This window comes from Macaca fascicularis, chromosome 4 (assembly GCF_037993035.2).
Source record: "Macaca fascicularis isolate 582-1 chromosome 4, T2T-MFA8v1.1".
NCBI classification, from domain to species: Eukaryota; Metazoa; Chordata; class Mammalia; order Primates; family Cercopithecidae; genus Macaca; species Macaca fascicularis.
In genome coordinates, this window is record NC_088378.1 from 102,706,058 (window position 1) to 102,722,586 (window position 16,529).

At 32.8% G+C, this 16,529-nt stretch overlaps 1 protein-coding gene across 50 annotated transcripts in view; it reads right to left on the reverse strand.

Moving 5' to 3' along the window:
* Positions 1-16,529, reverse strand: part of RIMS1 (regulating synaptic membrane exocytosis 1) — a 493,077-nt gene that overhangs the window by 86,943 nt on the left and 389,605 nt on the right. For 38 of the 50 annotated variants that reach the window (XM_074037683.1, XM_005552575.5, XM_074037680.1 and 35 more), the window contains 2 exons: positions 7,393-7,505; positions 1,114-1,280 (listed from right to left, as the gene is read on the reverse strand). The exons of the other annotated variants lie outside the window; for them this stretch is intronic. In XM_074037683.1, coding sequence (XP_073893784.1) covers positions 1,114-1,280; positions 7,393-7,505 — 280 coding nt within the window. The remainder of the gene's footprint in view (positions 1-1,113; positions 1,281-7,392; positions 7,506-16,529) is intronic. 50 annotated transcript variants of the gene reach the window in all.

Consider the following 16,529-nt stretch of genomic DNA (forward strand, 5'->3'; position numbering starts at 1 on the left):
TATTAAGAATTTAATAAAAAGGAATCTATAAGAATACTTCTTACCCCTCGATCTTAAACAGCTTAATATGGCTACGTTCTTGAGCTCTTATAATTCTTCCTTAAACTTTAAAGAACTGTACATTCTTTCAGAATCAAATGCTGAGAACACCAAAAGTAAAGATAAAACATTTTCTACTAATATATTTATCAGTTGAAATTGCTCATGTTAGATTATCAGAGTATGAAATTGTTAAATAACAGCAGGCTGATTACTTTTAATTTGCTTCAACAAACAAGAGAGAATCTTCAAAATACAATTCATTGTACATCACCAAAATGTGCACTAACATCAGACTTTCAGAGTACTGGAAAAGTGTTTGTTCCTATTTTTAACACTTATATTTATTGGACCTCTCATCAACCCCACAATTCCTCCAATTGTAATAAATATTTAGGTTACACAACTATAACTATATGAAACTTTGACTTCTGAAAACTAGTAAAGAACTAATACAAAATATGCTTTGTCCACAATCAATCTGCTTTAGTTTAGATAGTACTTGGATGTCTGGGGTCTTTTTCCTTTCGGCAGGGTATTTGTCTTTGAAGAACACAAAAGCACTACTGGTGACTCAAACAAAATTGATGCAAATGCCTTACAATTCATGTAACATAACTAGGGATGTATATTTTGTTACCACATCCACTACAACCCCACATACACCCATATACACACACACACACCCATGTTGATTTATTTGTATAGCTGTTATACTATAATGACATTGTTGAGTAATTGCAACAAAGACTGTCCTGCAAAGCCTGAAATATTTACTATCTGTCCCTTTACAGAATACACTTTCTGATGTTGGACTAAAGGAAGAGAATTTAATATTAGAGGAAACTACTACAAATGTGACTCAGAGTGATCTCTAAACTTATGACTAGGGTTATAAGCTGTATCTGATAGTAGTCCATCCTAAACATTCTGTTGGCAATACTACATAGTAGTCGATCAATACTTAACCCACTGTGACCTAAACTGTATTACAGAAAAAATATTCAGGAAGCTACTTGTATTTTTATACCACAGATAAAGATCCAGCTTATATAAACAGTATTGCCAACTCACCTGATTCTACCCCTGGGGCGCTCAGATTGCTCTGACATAAAGCTTGTGCTGCTGAGGCGTGAGGCACTGCTGGTTCGGGAAATGGCGGACACATCACTGACATCACTATCTGATGATTTGGCAGAGACGTTATCACAGCTTCTGTACTGATCTTTATGTATGTTATACTAAAGATTAAAAACAAGAAAGTGTGAGCTCCATCATTAGACCATGGAAAAGACATAGATGGTGAGATGAATGACTACTTAGCCCACACCAAATAAAGGTGTACCTTCATAAAAGTAGGTGTAGAATCTAAAATAATCCAAATGCTAACATATGATTTCCAGTATAAAAACATTATCCTTTGAGTGGTAAGAGATGGCTTAGGAAGACTGAAATATAAATTAAACACAATCATTAAATGCTTGATTAGAAAATTCATTAAATTATTTGTATATACTTAGAACCTCAAAAGTGTATTATTCATTGTTTTCTAGTACATATGCTTCTCTTTTTTGTTTTCATTTTCATTCTTGTCCATTTTATTCACCTTCTACTCTAGTCAAAGCACAGGCTGAGCATTCCTCATCAAAAAATTCAAAATCTGAAGTGCTCCAAAATCTTTTTGAGCACCGACATGATGCACAAAAGAAATGTTCACTGGAACATTTTGGATTTTCAGATTAGGATGCTCAACTGGAAAATACACAATGTATATGGTACAAATATAACAAAATATGAAAAAAAAATCCAAAATATCAAACACCTCTGGTCCCACGCATTTTGAGTAAGGGATACTTGACCTGTATAGACTGGTTCCATCTGTACATACTTTTTGATACTTTCTGAAACTAGTCAATTTAGTTAAATACTTGGCAAGACATTATAGTGTCTAACATTTCTTAAAAATATATAACTTTTCAAAAACAAGGGCTGATACAGACTGAGTAAAGAGGTAGTGACTGGTCTTTACCTTTCTACTATGGCTTCATTAGACGGTTTCAGATTTAACCTAACTTAGTATCAAAATTAGAATACTGGATCCCTATAAAAATTTCATTGTACGTTATATCTTATATTCAAAGATGTCTTTAAATTTGTCTCTGATATTCATTGCCTAAAATTTTAGGAATCAAGTAAAAGATTAAAATACGCAAAGCTGTCAAAGCAATTATCTACTCTTATTTCTACTTCACTGTCTTATTGTGATGAATCACACAGTGAATAGCTTATGTATTACATATTATTTATATACATGTTATAATTGTAATAAATAGGTTACATAACTATAACTGAAAGATATCTAAAATGTAAGTAGTTCTCTTAGATACTGGAAGGTAAGATACTATAACTTCTTTTGTAAAACAAAATAACATATGGGTGTTTGTTTTTTCGCAAGCAATTAATTTTAGATTTATGAGAAATAAAGTATGAAAATATCAAATGTTTATTAAATCTGTAGCAAAAGTCATCTATCCTTTGTGATGTTCCATGTCAGAGGAATTTTAATGAATTTGAACTATCTTGCCAAAACATACTAAATTAACTGATGCTACAACCTGGGTCTATATGTACTAAAAAGAAGATTAGACAATAACACTTAAAAAATTATCCTAGAGAAAGGTCTCATGTTTATTCAATAATTTCTTATATGAGAGTAGTTTAGGATTGAAACATTTAAATGTGAGTTTTGTTTTTGTTTTTGGAGACACATTCTCCCCTGTTGCTCAGGGTGGAGTGCAGTGACGTGATCTTGGCTCACTCCAACCTCTGCCTCCCAGATTCAAGCAATTCTCCTGCCTCAGCCTCCCAAGTAGCTGGAACTACAGGCGCAGGCTGCCACACCTGGCTAGTTTTTTGTATTTTAGTAGAGATGGGGTTTTACCGTGTTACCCAGGCTGATCTTAAACTCCTGAGCTCAGGCAATCCACCCGCCTTAGCCTTTCTGAATGTGAGTTTCATTTCTTTGCCTCTCATGTGTATGTGTTCGTAAAATAATTTCATATCAGACATGAAAATAATTCCCAATATATAGGATATATATACAATTATTTTTCCCAAGGATTTTTCATAACTGTGTGATTTATCTCTCAAGGTCATATGCCAAATTAGAATTTAAAGGAAATTCATATACGTTATTGTATCTAAACTGAGCTATATTTATATGATTTCATGTTTGATCTAAAATTAATGTGATTTAAGATAATGTATTGAAAGCAATGTGACAATACGGTTTACCAGCAAATTCAGTTATATTTAATAACATGATTCTGACTGACACAATTCATTTTAATCAGATCTGTTTTCAGTTTACAGGTATATGTGCTAAAAATTCAATTATGTTTACAGAGTAAAACCTGAATTTAACACTGTTGCTGCATTACAAACACAACTCCTATATTGTTGGTTTTCTGAAACACTGTGCTAAAAGAGAGATGCTATGTAATTATAGTTTCCAAATGTATTGGAATGATACCTTGCCCATGACAGAATATAAAATATTCTCTGTTCTAGGTGTCAGTATTGTGCTGACACCCAGAGCAAATGCTCCCCTTATTTGATATTTGACAATATTAAGCAGTGTACACTAAAGCATATAGGTATGTGAATGTATATGAAAATATTTTTCCAACTAAAGTATTTTTAGTTGGAAATAAGCCAAAAGATGGCTTTACTTAAGCCACCTTTTCTTCAACCTTTTTGTATACAGACCTTGGTTATTCCAGAAAGTGGACAAAAAGGAATTTCAAAAATTATGCCATAATAAATTGTTCTACATTGAGATAAAGAACAATCTATCATTCTGATATGATATCACAGTTTTAATCACATTGATTATTTGAAGAAAGTGAAATACTTTTATATTCACTTTTAACTATTTAATATGTTAACATTTTAATCACTTTGAATTTCATCAGGCATGATCTGTTAAATTTCAAATGTAACAATTTAATATTTTAATGCAAATACATAAAATATATTTTGAAGAACATAATTCCTCAGGAGGAATTTATACCGATCCTACAGAGGGAAAATAAGTCATTGATGTGAGAGAAATAATAAAATACTACTATTCTTAGAAGTAAGTAATAATAAACACTCTTCAGCTACCTACAAAACCCATCACATCACTCTTGGTTGCTGTTCCTGGGTTACAGAAACATAAACATTCTTTAAATTGTGAGTGCCTAAATGTGATTTCACTTCCTTATTATGAATTTCACTTCATCATTAAGGCATGCAACTCTGTATAACACCAATAAAAAAATAGAATGGTGACACATTTCAAGGATACCTAAGCAGCATCGTTGTGCTTTTTCAAAAGCAAAGTTAGTGCTAATTCCTTACTCAGGATGGATGTTAGGGTCATTTAATCTTCTAAAAGAGGTACTAGGTTTCAAGAAGCATCTCAGGAATTATAGCTGTCTGACAATGTTTTGCCCTGAAAAAAGTCCAGCTCTACTAGTGGTTGATTAAAAGTATTCTGAGAATGGTTAACTAACTTCTGCTTGGTATAAATTTCAACTAAGGTTTGTAGCTTCATCCAAAATGTCAAATGGATTAAGATACCAAAAAAGAGTCAGTAAAAGACTAAAGTTCAAAATTTAATCAATATAAAATTTGTGCCAATACTGGCTCTTAATTATAGCCATAAAATAGATCTTTGTAAAATAGTTATAAAATATGTGATGTAAAATAATAAAAATGAAAAAGATATTTCTCAAGTATATGCAAAAGGTTTGAATTAACAAAAATGGCTACTGAAAACAAAAAATTCTATTGTGTTAGTATATAATATAAATATTAGAAATGTGGAGAGTATTTTATCTTCTACTTGACATATAAGAAACGGTTAATCATTTATTTTATCTTATATAATTTCCTATCCTATATTCTTACAAGTTTTTAAAGCTACCATAACTTTGATCTCATATTTAGCTATTATAATTTTATTTAACATAGTAGTATCTATTCAGTAAGAGTCATAGTACTATATCTGAAAGTAATAGGTTTTAAAATATTCAAATACAATAAGAGAGAGGAAAGGAAAAAGGGTGCCTGTGCAAAGGAGAGAGGAAAGACAGAATATGCTAATTTAATTTTTATGTAAATTGAAAGCCACATGGGAACCTAGAGTAATGTGTTCATTGCAATGATATAAGTAGAACAAAGTCATTCCCTAAGTCCCAAATCCATTGTTCTAGGCCTCTTCACTCTACAGACAGGCTCTACTAATTTTAATACAAATTTTAATAAATTACCTCTTTGCTTCTGAGCCCCAGTTTTCATAAATTTGGTAAATAAGTGAGCTGGAGTAGATTTTGAGGTATTTTCAAGTTTTTAATGTTATGAGTCAGAGAATTTGGAGTGTGCCAAACAAGATACACCTACCTTTGGTTTACTATGACTATTAGTGGGGGTTTAGACTTCTGAGTACTTCATTTCATTGATTTTTTGGATCGACTAATTAATGATTAGAGTCCCAGCTCAGGATGATCCAGAAAGGCTTTCAGTATCTTACCCTGATTCTTTACTTGCCTCTTTCTTGTTTCCTATACTGGCTCTACCTCTCCTTGCTGTTCTATTTGACCTCATCTTTTGAAATAAAGCTAAGAAACTGATAAAAACTGTCAGCTTAAAAGGAGCATTTCCAGTTTAAAGAAACTTTCAAATAACTGCATCCAACTGTAGAGGGAAAATAAAACCCCAAATTACCCTGCCGTCTAATTCAAACTGCATTTGTAGTAAGAAAACAAAAACAATGATGATATCTATGAAGACAGATAAATAGGCTGATTAGGTGATAATACCATAAATAACAAGTTGCAGAGAAGATAAATCTGTACAGAGCTGAAATAGCCAATACTATGGGACATCAAGTTACTTTGCTTACTATTTTTTTGGTAAGACTCTTAGGGAGTTGGGCATCACCAATCACAGTGACCCTCCGCACTGTATCATTTGGAAGCCCTTCTGCATCTAACCTAACACATAAAGTGATAGACTGTATCAAACACACATGCCTCTGTGGCAGTCCTGGTGATAAATCATATTTTGTAGCTACCTCTTTTTTTTTTTAGTCACAGAATATCTGGAAAGATAATGAACCACTTCCACTGCTTAAAAATAAGTAGGTTTTTCTAGGTCCATATTTCAAGCTAATAATATTAATTTAGTGTAGCTTTATTTACTTTTGATTTCTAATAGCTTATTACTTCCAAAAGAGTTTGGTGATATTAAATTACAACAAAGGTCGACCTATAATGGCTGCTGCTACTTTTGTAGTATTCTATAAAGAAAAAAGGCTTTTAAATAAACCAGATAATATACTTGAAATTACTTTATAAAGAACAAAAATCTATGCTATTTTATTTAAAATTATCAGATATTAGCAGTTTATAAACTCCTTAGTGTTTCCTTAGAAAATATTATTGAAATAAAAATTAAATGCTTATTGGCACTTAAAACTGTGTAAATTTCAGTTTCTAGAAGTTTGAAATCAGTTACTTTTCTTACTAAAGACAGAGCAATAAGAAATCTCATATTACATAATTTTTATCATTCACAAATATCAATAGTCAAATATCAATCCAAAGTTATATTTAAGACTATAAATATATACCTTAATATCTTAAATGCAATATTTAAATGATGTTCAAGCAACAAAATGGCTTCATATATCTTGCTTATTTATGTGAATTTGACTAATGCTAATCAATCAAGTGATTTTAATATCAAATATTTATATATTTTTAGAAAAAAATCAAATCCAAGTTAATATTTCAATGAAGTTATATCATATGAAAATATCAAGAGGAAAGAGGGGTTTTTTTCCGGCTTTGGTAGAAATTATGATGCAGGACTATTATTTAATGATACCTTTTCTTATTTTTTATTTTTTATTTTTTAGATGGAGTCTCGCTCTGTCACCCAGGCTGGTGTGCAGTGGTGTGATCTCAGCTCACTGCGACTTCTGCCTTCCAGGTTCAAGGGATTCTCCTGCCTCAGCCTCCCAAGTAGCTGGGATTACAGGCGCACACCACCACGCCTGGCTAATTTTTGTATTTTTCAGTAGAGATGGGGTTTAACCATGTTGGCCAGGCTGGTCTTGAACTTCTGACTTTAGGTGATGTGCCCACCTTGGCCTTCCAAAGTGCTGGGATTATAGGCGTGAACTACGGCGCCCGGCCCAAATGATACCTTTTCTTATATAATTCGGTGCTTTCTAATCCTGCCTGGTATAGACACTACACATTTTTAAAAGGGAAACTATTTGTTGGATACTACTAATTTTACCTTGGAATACTGCTCGCGATCAAGTTCTTGACTAGAACCAGACCCTGTTGTCTGCTTAAATCGATGCACTTTCATTTTCATCTGTCTTGTTCGCTCCTCCACTACTAAGCTTGCTGCAAAAACACATAATGGAAGCCTATTAAAACACATGAAGAACCTTTCAGGAACTGAATGGTTTAAGATTTCAATGCTTTTGAAATGACTTCAATTAAATAAAATTTAGAAATAACACGATTAATAAATTAAACAAAATGCAGAATACACAGTACTAGCAACTGTTAATCTAAAGATGAACATGATTCAAATTACACAGAATGGGGAATGTAAATGTTAGTAACAAAATACACTTTATTTCTTGATTTTATATGACATATTTTCAATTTCCTTCATAAATGATTATGTGAAACCAAATTTAATTGTAAAAATATGTTTTCAATTTAAACAACTGTTTGTTGCATGTACATATATAGAGAAAACAAGTATGCATACTTAAAACATCACACATATATGCACATGCTTACATGCATGCACACACCCACTTAACACCCTCGGCTAACTGTAGTCACCTAAAAATTGCTTTAATTAATAAGTATCTACTTTACTGAGGCATTCTTATAAATCGTTAATTTCTGTCAGTGGCTTCTCATGACTTTGTCAGTCCTTAAAACGGACTTAGTAAAAGATTAGCTTGCTATTTCTTACAGCTATATCTGGACCACATACATGAAATTTGTAAGTTTGAAAACGAATACATGACTTTTAGCCCTTTAATTTATAATACGTAAAGAATGCTTTTAAGCTTTTATCAACCTCCTAAGTAGCACAGGAGGGCAAGAATTGCAGCCTTTGATAAAGTATGAATTGTTCTAAGTTAGAATCTACCATCAGCAACATCACTTCAAAACCCTGCCTTTAAATTTTGCATTTTTACAAATGAAAGAGAAAGAAACAGCTAAGGTACAGTCACGTGTAGGGTAAATGATTCAAAAGCTTATACTTATGTTGTATGAGACCTATGTTTACTTTATACAACATTTGCCAACTTCCCAGACAACTCAACTTCTGCAACAAGTGTTCAGATTTTTAAGTTGTAGGGCTGTGTGTGTGTGAGTGCACGCACATGTATGTGTATGGAAAATTGTTTATTGGTGACTGATGTACTGGGAGCTTTTGCCAAGAGACTAATGGTTTATGAGTTAATGGAAATGTTGACATGTCTGATTGACTTGGCTGCTGATTTTATCTCTTACAAGGAGTTCATAAAGGTATTTGCTGACAATTTTTTCCATTGCAATGACTAAATGTGGCCTACCATCCTTGATTATAAAACGCCAACACATACTTTAAAAAAAGAAATCAATCTGTAACTTTTATTGTGTTCAAGTGCAGACCAATAGTACAAGAGATAATAAAATTTGGAATTTGTGGCTAAGTGTTTTAATCATACTTTTAGCACTAAATTATAAAATGTTTCACTTTGTTTCAATTCAGTAGATAACCAATCTCAAATCCCTAACAACCCTTAGTTATGCAAACTAAGCAACGATACACCCCTGCTTTAATAATGTTGACTTCAGAGATAATAAATTGTGACTATTGTTACCATTACAGGATAGTTCATTGGAGAGCTTGAGAGATGTGATTCAGAAATTCATTACTTTGCTTTGAGTTTTGAGTAAGTCAAATGGACTGCAAATTTAGTTCTGCTCTATAATTAAAGCTTAAAGCAACTCAAAACAATCTCAATTTGCAATAAAAACAGACTTAAATGGTGTTAGCTTAAGTATTCTCATAAAATGATATTAACTTTGCTTAAAACTATGTTGACACTGATTAGCCCACAGCTTTGCAATCTTTTAGTGCCATGTAATTTTCAGGGTAGATGGTTAGACACTGATAATTATATCCCAATAGCTACTGGCCAGGAGCAGTCTGACACAGATCTAGGGACTGAATCTTGCTAGGACAAAACTTCATTTCTCTAAACATTAATAGGATTACTTAGCTTATGCTATGGCTGCACTTAAATCTTTATTTGCAAAATGTAAAACTAAATCATAAAAAGACAGTGGTAACATAACTAAAATGAATCTAAAAATGGTTCTAAATTATTTCATTTACCTTCCTCAAATCATTACTATACTATATTTATTTCCGATGAAGTTAAAACTGACCTTATTTAATCTGTGAAAGTAAAAAATAATCTCCAAATTAACATTATTATTCAAAATAATGAGTAGACTCCCTTGACTCTCCATCAAAGATGTAGTTGCTACGCTATCCTCACCGCTTGCTCTCAGATTCCAGCAACACAACCAAAATGCCAATAGCTTACAATTATTTACTCTTAGCAAAAAGCCAGATAATTACATAATATCACACACATTTTTGTAGTACTTTTCATTATTTCCCAGTGACATGTGCCTTAGTGCATATTCTGAAATAACTGTTTATACAAGTTATTGTGCTTCAGTAAAAGTTTTTTCATAATCACTGAAAAATCTTTAGTGTAAACGTGGAGATTCTTTAACTTTGCTAAAGATCTTACATGATTTCCATTTTTATTTTTCAACTATATATCTAGAATAAAATGACATTATTTCTGGATTACAGATGTGTTGAGCCAAATATTAAGACGAATTTAGAAAATAAGATAATCACCACAAATTTGAACAAGAAGGTATGATTCCAATAAGTTATATGATTTATGTGGAGAATAGTAGTAACGAGTAAAAGTTAATTGAAAGGTGATTGTCTCTCTAATATCTTAGTATAAGTAAAATTAACTGTAACTCAGTTAAAATATCTTCCTTTAAAAAAAGACTACTATCATTAAAATTTTTATATTATTTTAACAATTTTAAACCCAAGAGCAAAACTAAAATAGTAAATAAAATATTTTCCAATTATCCCACAAATCCTAGCATTACATTCACATTTTAGGAACATTCTGAACGTTAACAGTATTGTAAACTAACTAAATCATTAAAATGCCAGTTGCTATTTCTTTATAGAACATTTAAAACTGGGAGGCTATGGGATTTTTATTTTTAAAAATTTCATAAATGCCACATAATCAAGAGCTAAATAATACCTCTCATTTCTTACAAGAAATATAATTACCATGCAATTTCATTTAGTTTTTTAATGAAAATTTAGCTTATGTATAATAAAGTCAAAAGATAAGGATATTTACTATAGACTGTATTTCAGCATTAATTATAGATTTTGTGATTATATATCAAAAATGTATGTATCCCAGTTCCTCAGATGTAATATTGCAATTTTATAAAAATGGGTTTGAAGGGTTGAAATATTTCACTATAAGGTACAAACTGAATTATGTGTCTTATGTTTTAAAAAATGGTATTTTCTAAAAGCACATATTAGTTTACAAAAATGTATATATTGAACAAGATCCATTTTATTTATTCCAACTTTAAATACATTGTTCTTTCCAAACTGTGGTTTTTTAAAATAATTAATCTACGTATGTCACAAATCAATTCAATGTTAAAATTAAGTAAGTATAAAACTGAAACTTTTTTTTTTTTTTTGAGACGGAGTCTCGCTCTGTCGCCCAGGCTGGAGTGCAGTGGCCGGATCTCAGCTCACTGCAAGCTCCGCCTCCCGGGTTCACGCCATTCTCCGGCCTCAGCCTCCCGAGTAGCTGGGACTACAGGCGCCTGCCACCTCGCCCGGCTAGTTTTTTGTATTTCTTAGGAGAGACGGGGTTTCACCGTGTTAGCCAGGATGGTCTCGATCTCCTGACCTCGTGATCCACCCGTCTCGGCCTCCCAAAGTGCTGGGATTACAGGCTTGAGCCACCGTGCCCGGCCCTGAAACTTATTTTTAAGAGTTAAATGAAAACCGTATTTGTGAAATAATTTCTTGTCTTCTAAAGCTCAACAAGAAAGAATCTGATTGGAGTATGCAAGATAAGAAAAGCAAATACAATCTACAAAGTACGGTAATTATCACAATTTTCAAATGGAAAGTATTAGTATTAAAAATAAAGATATTAAAATAACTACTTTTCTTTTCAAATTCTTTGCTAAGGATTCCTAACTGAGTGTTATCAATGATCTTTAACAAATCTATGAAGAAACTAAAATCATTCAATAATCTTGTTTGTCCTATATGCATTTTTCTAGATCTGTCCCTTTCGTATTATTAAAAGGCCTATTACTCTAAAAAATACCCTCAAAAATCCTTTAAAAATCTTTCCTAATCCATCATTTAAAAATTTCTATAACATCCTTCACAGAGATAATGTAATTTTCTAGGAAACCTCTTTGACTTATCACATATTTGTAATTTGCTTTAAAATATCATAAATTTTATAGTTATATGTAATTTAGGACCATTATAATTTAAACTTGCATTAACATATTTAAAATATTATTTATAAATTTAATATCCTCCCTAACTCATTTTTTGAGGCCAACATCATCCTGATACCAAAGCCTGGCAGAGACACAACAAAAAAAGAGAATTTTAGACCAATATCCCTGATGAACATTGATGCAAAAATCCTCAATAAAACATTGGCAAACGGGATCCAGCAGCACATCAAAAAGCTTATCCACCATGATCAAGTGGGCTTCATCCCTGGGATGCAAGGCTGGTTCAACATATGCAAATCAATAAACATAATCCAGCATATAAACAGAACCAAAGACAAAAACCACATGATTATCTCAATAGATGCAGAAAAGGCCTTTGACAAAATTCAACAGCCCTTCATGCTAAAAACGCTCAATAAATTCAGTATTGATGAAACGTATCTCAAAATAATAAGAGCTATTTATGACAAACCCACAGCCAATATCATACTGAATGGCCAAACACTGGAAAAATTCCCTTTGAAAACTGGCACAAGACAGGGATGCCTTCTCTCACCACTCCTATTCAACATAGTGTTGGAAGTTCTGGCTAGGGCAATCAGGCAAGAGAAAGAAATCCAGGGTATTCAGTTAGGAAAAGAAGAAGTCAAATTGTCCCTCTTTGCAGATGACATGATTATATATTTAGAAAACTCCATTGTCTCAGCCCAAAATCTCCTTAAGCTGATAAGAAACTTCAGCAAAGTCTCAGGATACAAAATTAATGTGCAAAAATCACAAGCTTTCTTATACACCAGTAACAGACAAACAGAGAGCCAAATCAGGAATGAACTTCCATTCACAATTGCTTCAAAGAGAATAAAATACCTAGGAATCCAAATTACAAAGGATGTAAAGGACCTCTTCAAGGACAACTACAAACCACTGCTCAGTGAAATCAAAGAGGACACAAACAAACGGAAGAACATACCATGCTCATGGATAGGAAGAATCAATATCGTGAAAATGGCCATACTGCCCAAGGTAATTTACAGATTCAATGCCATCCCCATTAAGCTACCAATCAGTTTCTTCACAGAATTGGAAAAAACTGCTTTAAAGTTCATATGCAACCAAAAAAGAGCCCGCATTGCCAAGACAATCCTAAGTCAAAAGAACAAAGCTGGAGGCATCATGCTACCTGACTTCAAACTATACTACAAGGCTACAATAACCAAAACAGCATGGTACTGGTACCAAAACAGAGATATAGACCAATGGAACAGAACAGAGACCTCAGAAGTAATAACACACATCTACAGCCATCTGATCTTTGACAAACCTGAGAAAAACAAGAAATGGGGAAAGGATTCCCTATTTAATAAATGGTGCCAGGAAAATTGGCTAGCCATAAGTAGAAAGCTGAAACTGGATCCTTTCCTTACTCCTTATACGAAAATTAATTCAAGATGGATTAGAGACTTAAATGTTAGACCTAATACCATAAAAACCCTAGAAGAAAACCTAGGTAATACCATTTAGGACATAGGCATGGGCAAGGACTTCATGTCTAAAACACCAAAAGCAATGGCAACAGAAGCCAAAATTGACAAATGGGATCTAATTAAACTGAAGAGCTTCTGCACAGCAAAAGAAACTACCATCAGAGTGAACAGGCAACCTACAGAATGGGAGAAAATTTTTGCAATCTACTCATCTGACAAAGGGCTAATATTCAGAACCTACAAAGAACTCAAACAAATTTACAAGAAAAAAACAAACCACCCCATCAAAAAGTGGGCAAAGGATATGAACAGACATTTCTCAAAAGAAGACATTCATACAGCCAACAGACACATGAAAAAATGCTCATCATCACTGGCCATCAGAGAAATGCAAATCAAATCCACAATGAGATACCATCTCACACCAGTTAGAATGGCAATCATTAAAAAGTCAGGAAACAACAGGTGCTGGAGAGGATGTGGAGAAATAGGAACACTTTTACACTGTTGGTGGGATTGTAAACTAGTTCAACCATTATGGAAAACAGTATGGCGATTCCTCAAGGATCTAGACCTAGAAGTACCATATGACCCAGCCATCCCATTACTGGGTACATACCCAAAGGATTATAAATCATGCTGCTATAAAGACACATGCACACGTATGTTTACTGCGGCACTATTCACAATAGCAAAGACTTGGAATCAACCCAAATGTCCATCAGTGACAGACTGGATTAAGAAAATGTGGCACATATACACCATGGAATACTATGCAGCCATAAAAAAGGATGAGTTCGTGTCCTTTGTAGGGACATGGATGTAGCTGGAAACCATCGTTCTCAGCAAACTATCGCCAAGAACAGAAAATCAAATACCGCATGTTCTCACTCATAGGTGGGAACTGAACAATGAGATCACTTGGACTCGGGAAGGGCAACATCACACACCGGGGCCTATTATGGGGAGGGGGAAGGGGGGAGGGATTGCATTGGGAGTTAAACTTGAGGTAAGTGACAAGTTGATGGGTGCTGACGAGTTGATGGGTGCAGCACTCCAACATGGCACAAGTATACATATGTAACAAACTTGCACGTTATGCATATGTACCCTAGAACTTAAAGTATAATTATAATAATAATAAAAATAAATAAATAAATTTGGATCTCAAAATTCCTTGAATCTTTCACATTTCTCTCTATGCTCCTTGAAATTAAAATGAATTTGAAATTTCAAATGTTTTTGTTTGTAGGCAAAAAATAATTTATATTAATATACTGGTAAACCTCCTAATATTTTCAAGCATTAGATGAAATATGACTGTAAAAGGACAGAAATAAGTAGAAGTTTTATAATATTAAAATATTAATGTAAAATTATTTTTTAACAAGTTTAGCTCATATAAATATCAAAGTTGACACATGATAACATCTGGACAGGATATTTAAGCCTGTCTAGTTAACTAAGATGTGCTATCATATTTTATGAATGAAAAAATTAGTGTCTCTGCTTATTCGCTGCATAGCAACAGAATGAAAGTTCCATGATAGTGCAGTCCCATTCTTGTTCTAGTAATCTCTCAGGAAGAGCAGTGATAAATCACTGCTTATTTGGAAGTTGTCAGGTAGACTGAAGAATATAAATGACACACCTCCTATGTCTCAGTTATTGACTGCAGCAAAATAAAAAGAGCTGAGATTAACAAGAAAAGCTGAAAAACGTTTAGCTAATTGAATCAGTATAGACTATACCAAGACTTAATAGGAAGATCAGATCTTAAATATTTAAGGTATAAACTATGTCTTAAAATATATCAAAAAAGATGGTTTATTTGAAAATTCAAAAATACAATACTAGTCTCTGCTCACAGTTTTTTTAGACTTCAGAGAAACAGGAATTGTTTATGTGGATAAGCATTCTGCATATACCTGGAATAAATGTGGCAAAATAGTAAGAACCTAGGAATGGGAATTACTAGGCATAGATTACAGCCCTAGATCCATCACCATTCATCAGTTCCTCAATGTTCCTTTGATCAATTCCTGATATATCCCTCCATTACAGAGTTTTTATCTGTAAAAAGAAGAGACTGCTCAGAGAACCCTCCAGCAGTTATAGTCTATGATTCTATAGTATTTCAATAGGGTATTGTTAAAATATTTATTTTTTCTTATTTGCAAAAAATAGGAATCTCAATGACTTTGTCTCTTGCTTTATTACCTAATTTCCAGCATTTTAAAATTTGCCAATTTACTATAGGTGTTATGAGGAAAAAAAATCACCAGTTGTATTTTACACCACTATTTTCTATCATGTTCTTTTCCCAATTTAAAAAATATCTGTTCAGGATTGATTCCAGGAGCCCCCTACCACATGTACCAAAATTCACGGATTCTCAAGTTTCTTATATAAAATGGCATAGTATTTGTATATTACCTAAGCACCCCATCTCATATACCTAGGTTACTTATAAGAGCTAATACAAGGAAAATGTCATGCAAACAGTGCCTATATGCATTTTTCTAAATCTATCCCTTTCATATTATTAAATGGCTTATGACTTAAAAACATCTCAAAAATCTGTTATACTGTATTATTTATAGAATAATGACAAGAAAAAAAATAGTCTGTAAATATTCAGTACAGATGCAACCAATCATTTTTTCCCTGAAAGATTTTTGATTCATGGTTGGTTGAAGCCACCATCGTGGAAACCATGGATGCTGTGGGCCAACTGCAATGTTTTATTTTCATGTTGATCCTTATTTCTGGAGTCATGCAAACATAGTGAGAAACTTTGATGTAATGCATATCCAACTTCCACATTTTGACACATATATATATACTATAAATAAAGATTAAATGTTTAAAATATTTTGACTACATAGAAATGCCCTAGTTCGGGCACATTTTCTTGGAATAAAACGACCCCTTTCAACTTGTAAGTGTAAAAATGTTCCAAGTAGTCTCCCTTTTTGTCTTATATAATTCTCTTGGATGTTAAGGATTATGTTATAATAATGTAAACAATAAAAGAACATCTACCCAGCATCTACCAATAAAATAAACATCTACCCATCATCTACCAATGAAACATACATCTACCAGCATGAGAAGCAGAAAATGCAATAAGTGAATAACACATAAGTGAAAATACCACATTGCCTTATGGACTTTTAAAGCAAAGTTCCTATGTTTAGATAAGTGAAATTGAACATTGGCATTGGCGAAAGAGGCAATTTGTATATATAATCACTCAAGTCTCACTGCAGCCAAAACTACAAGACCATCTCCTGTTTTAGCGTAC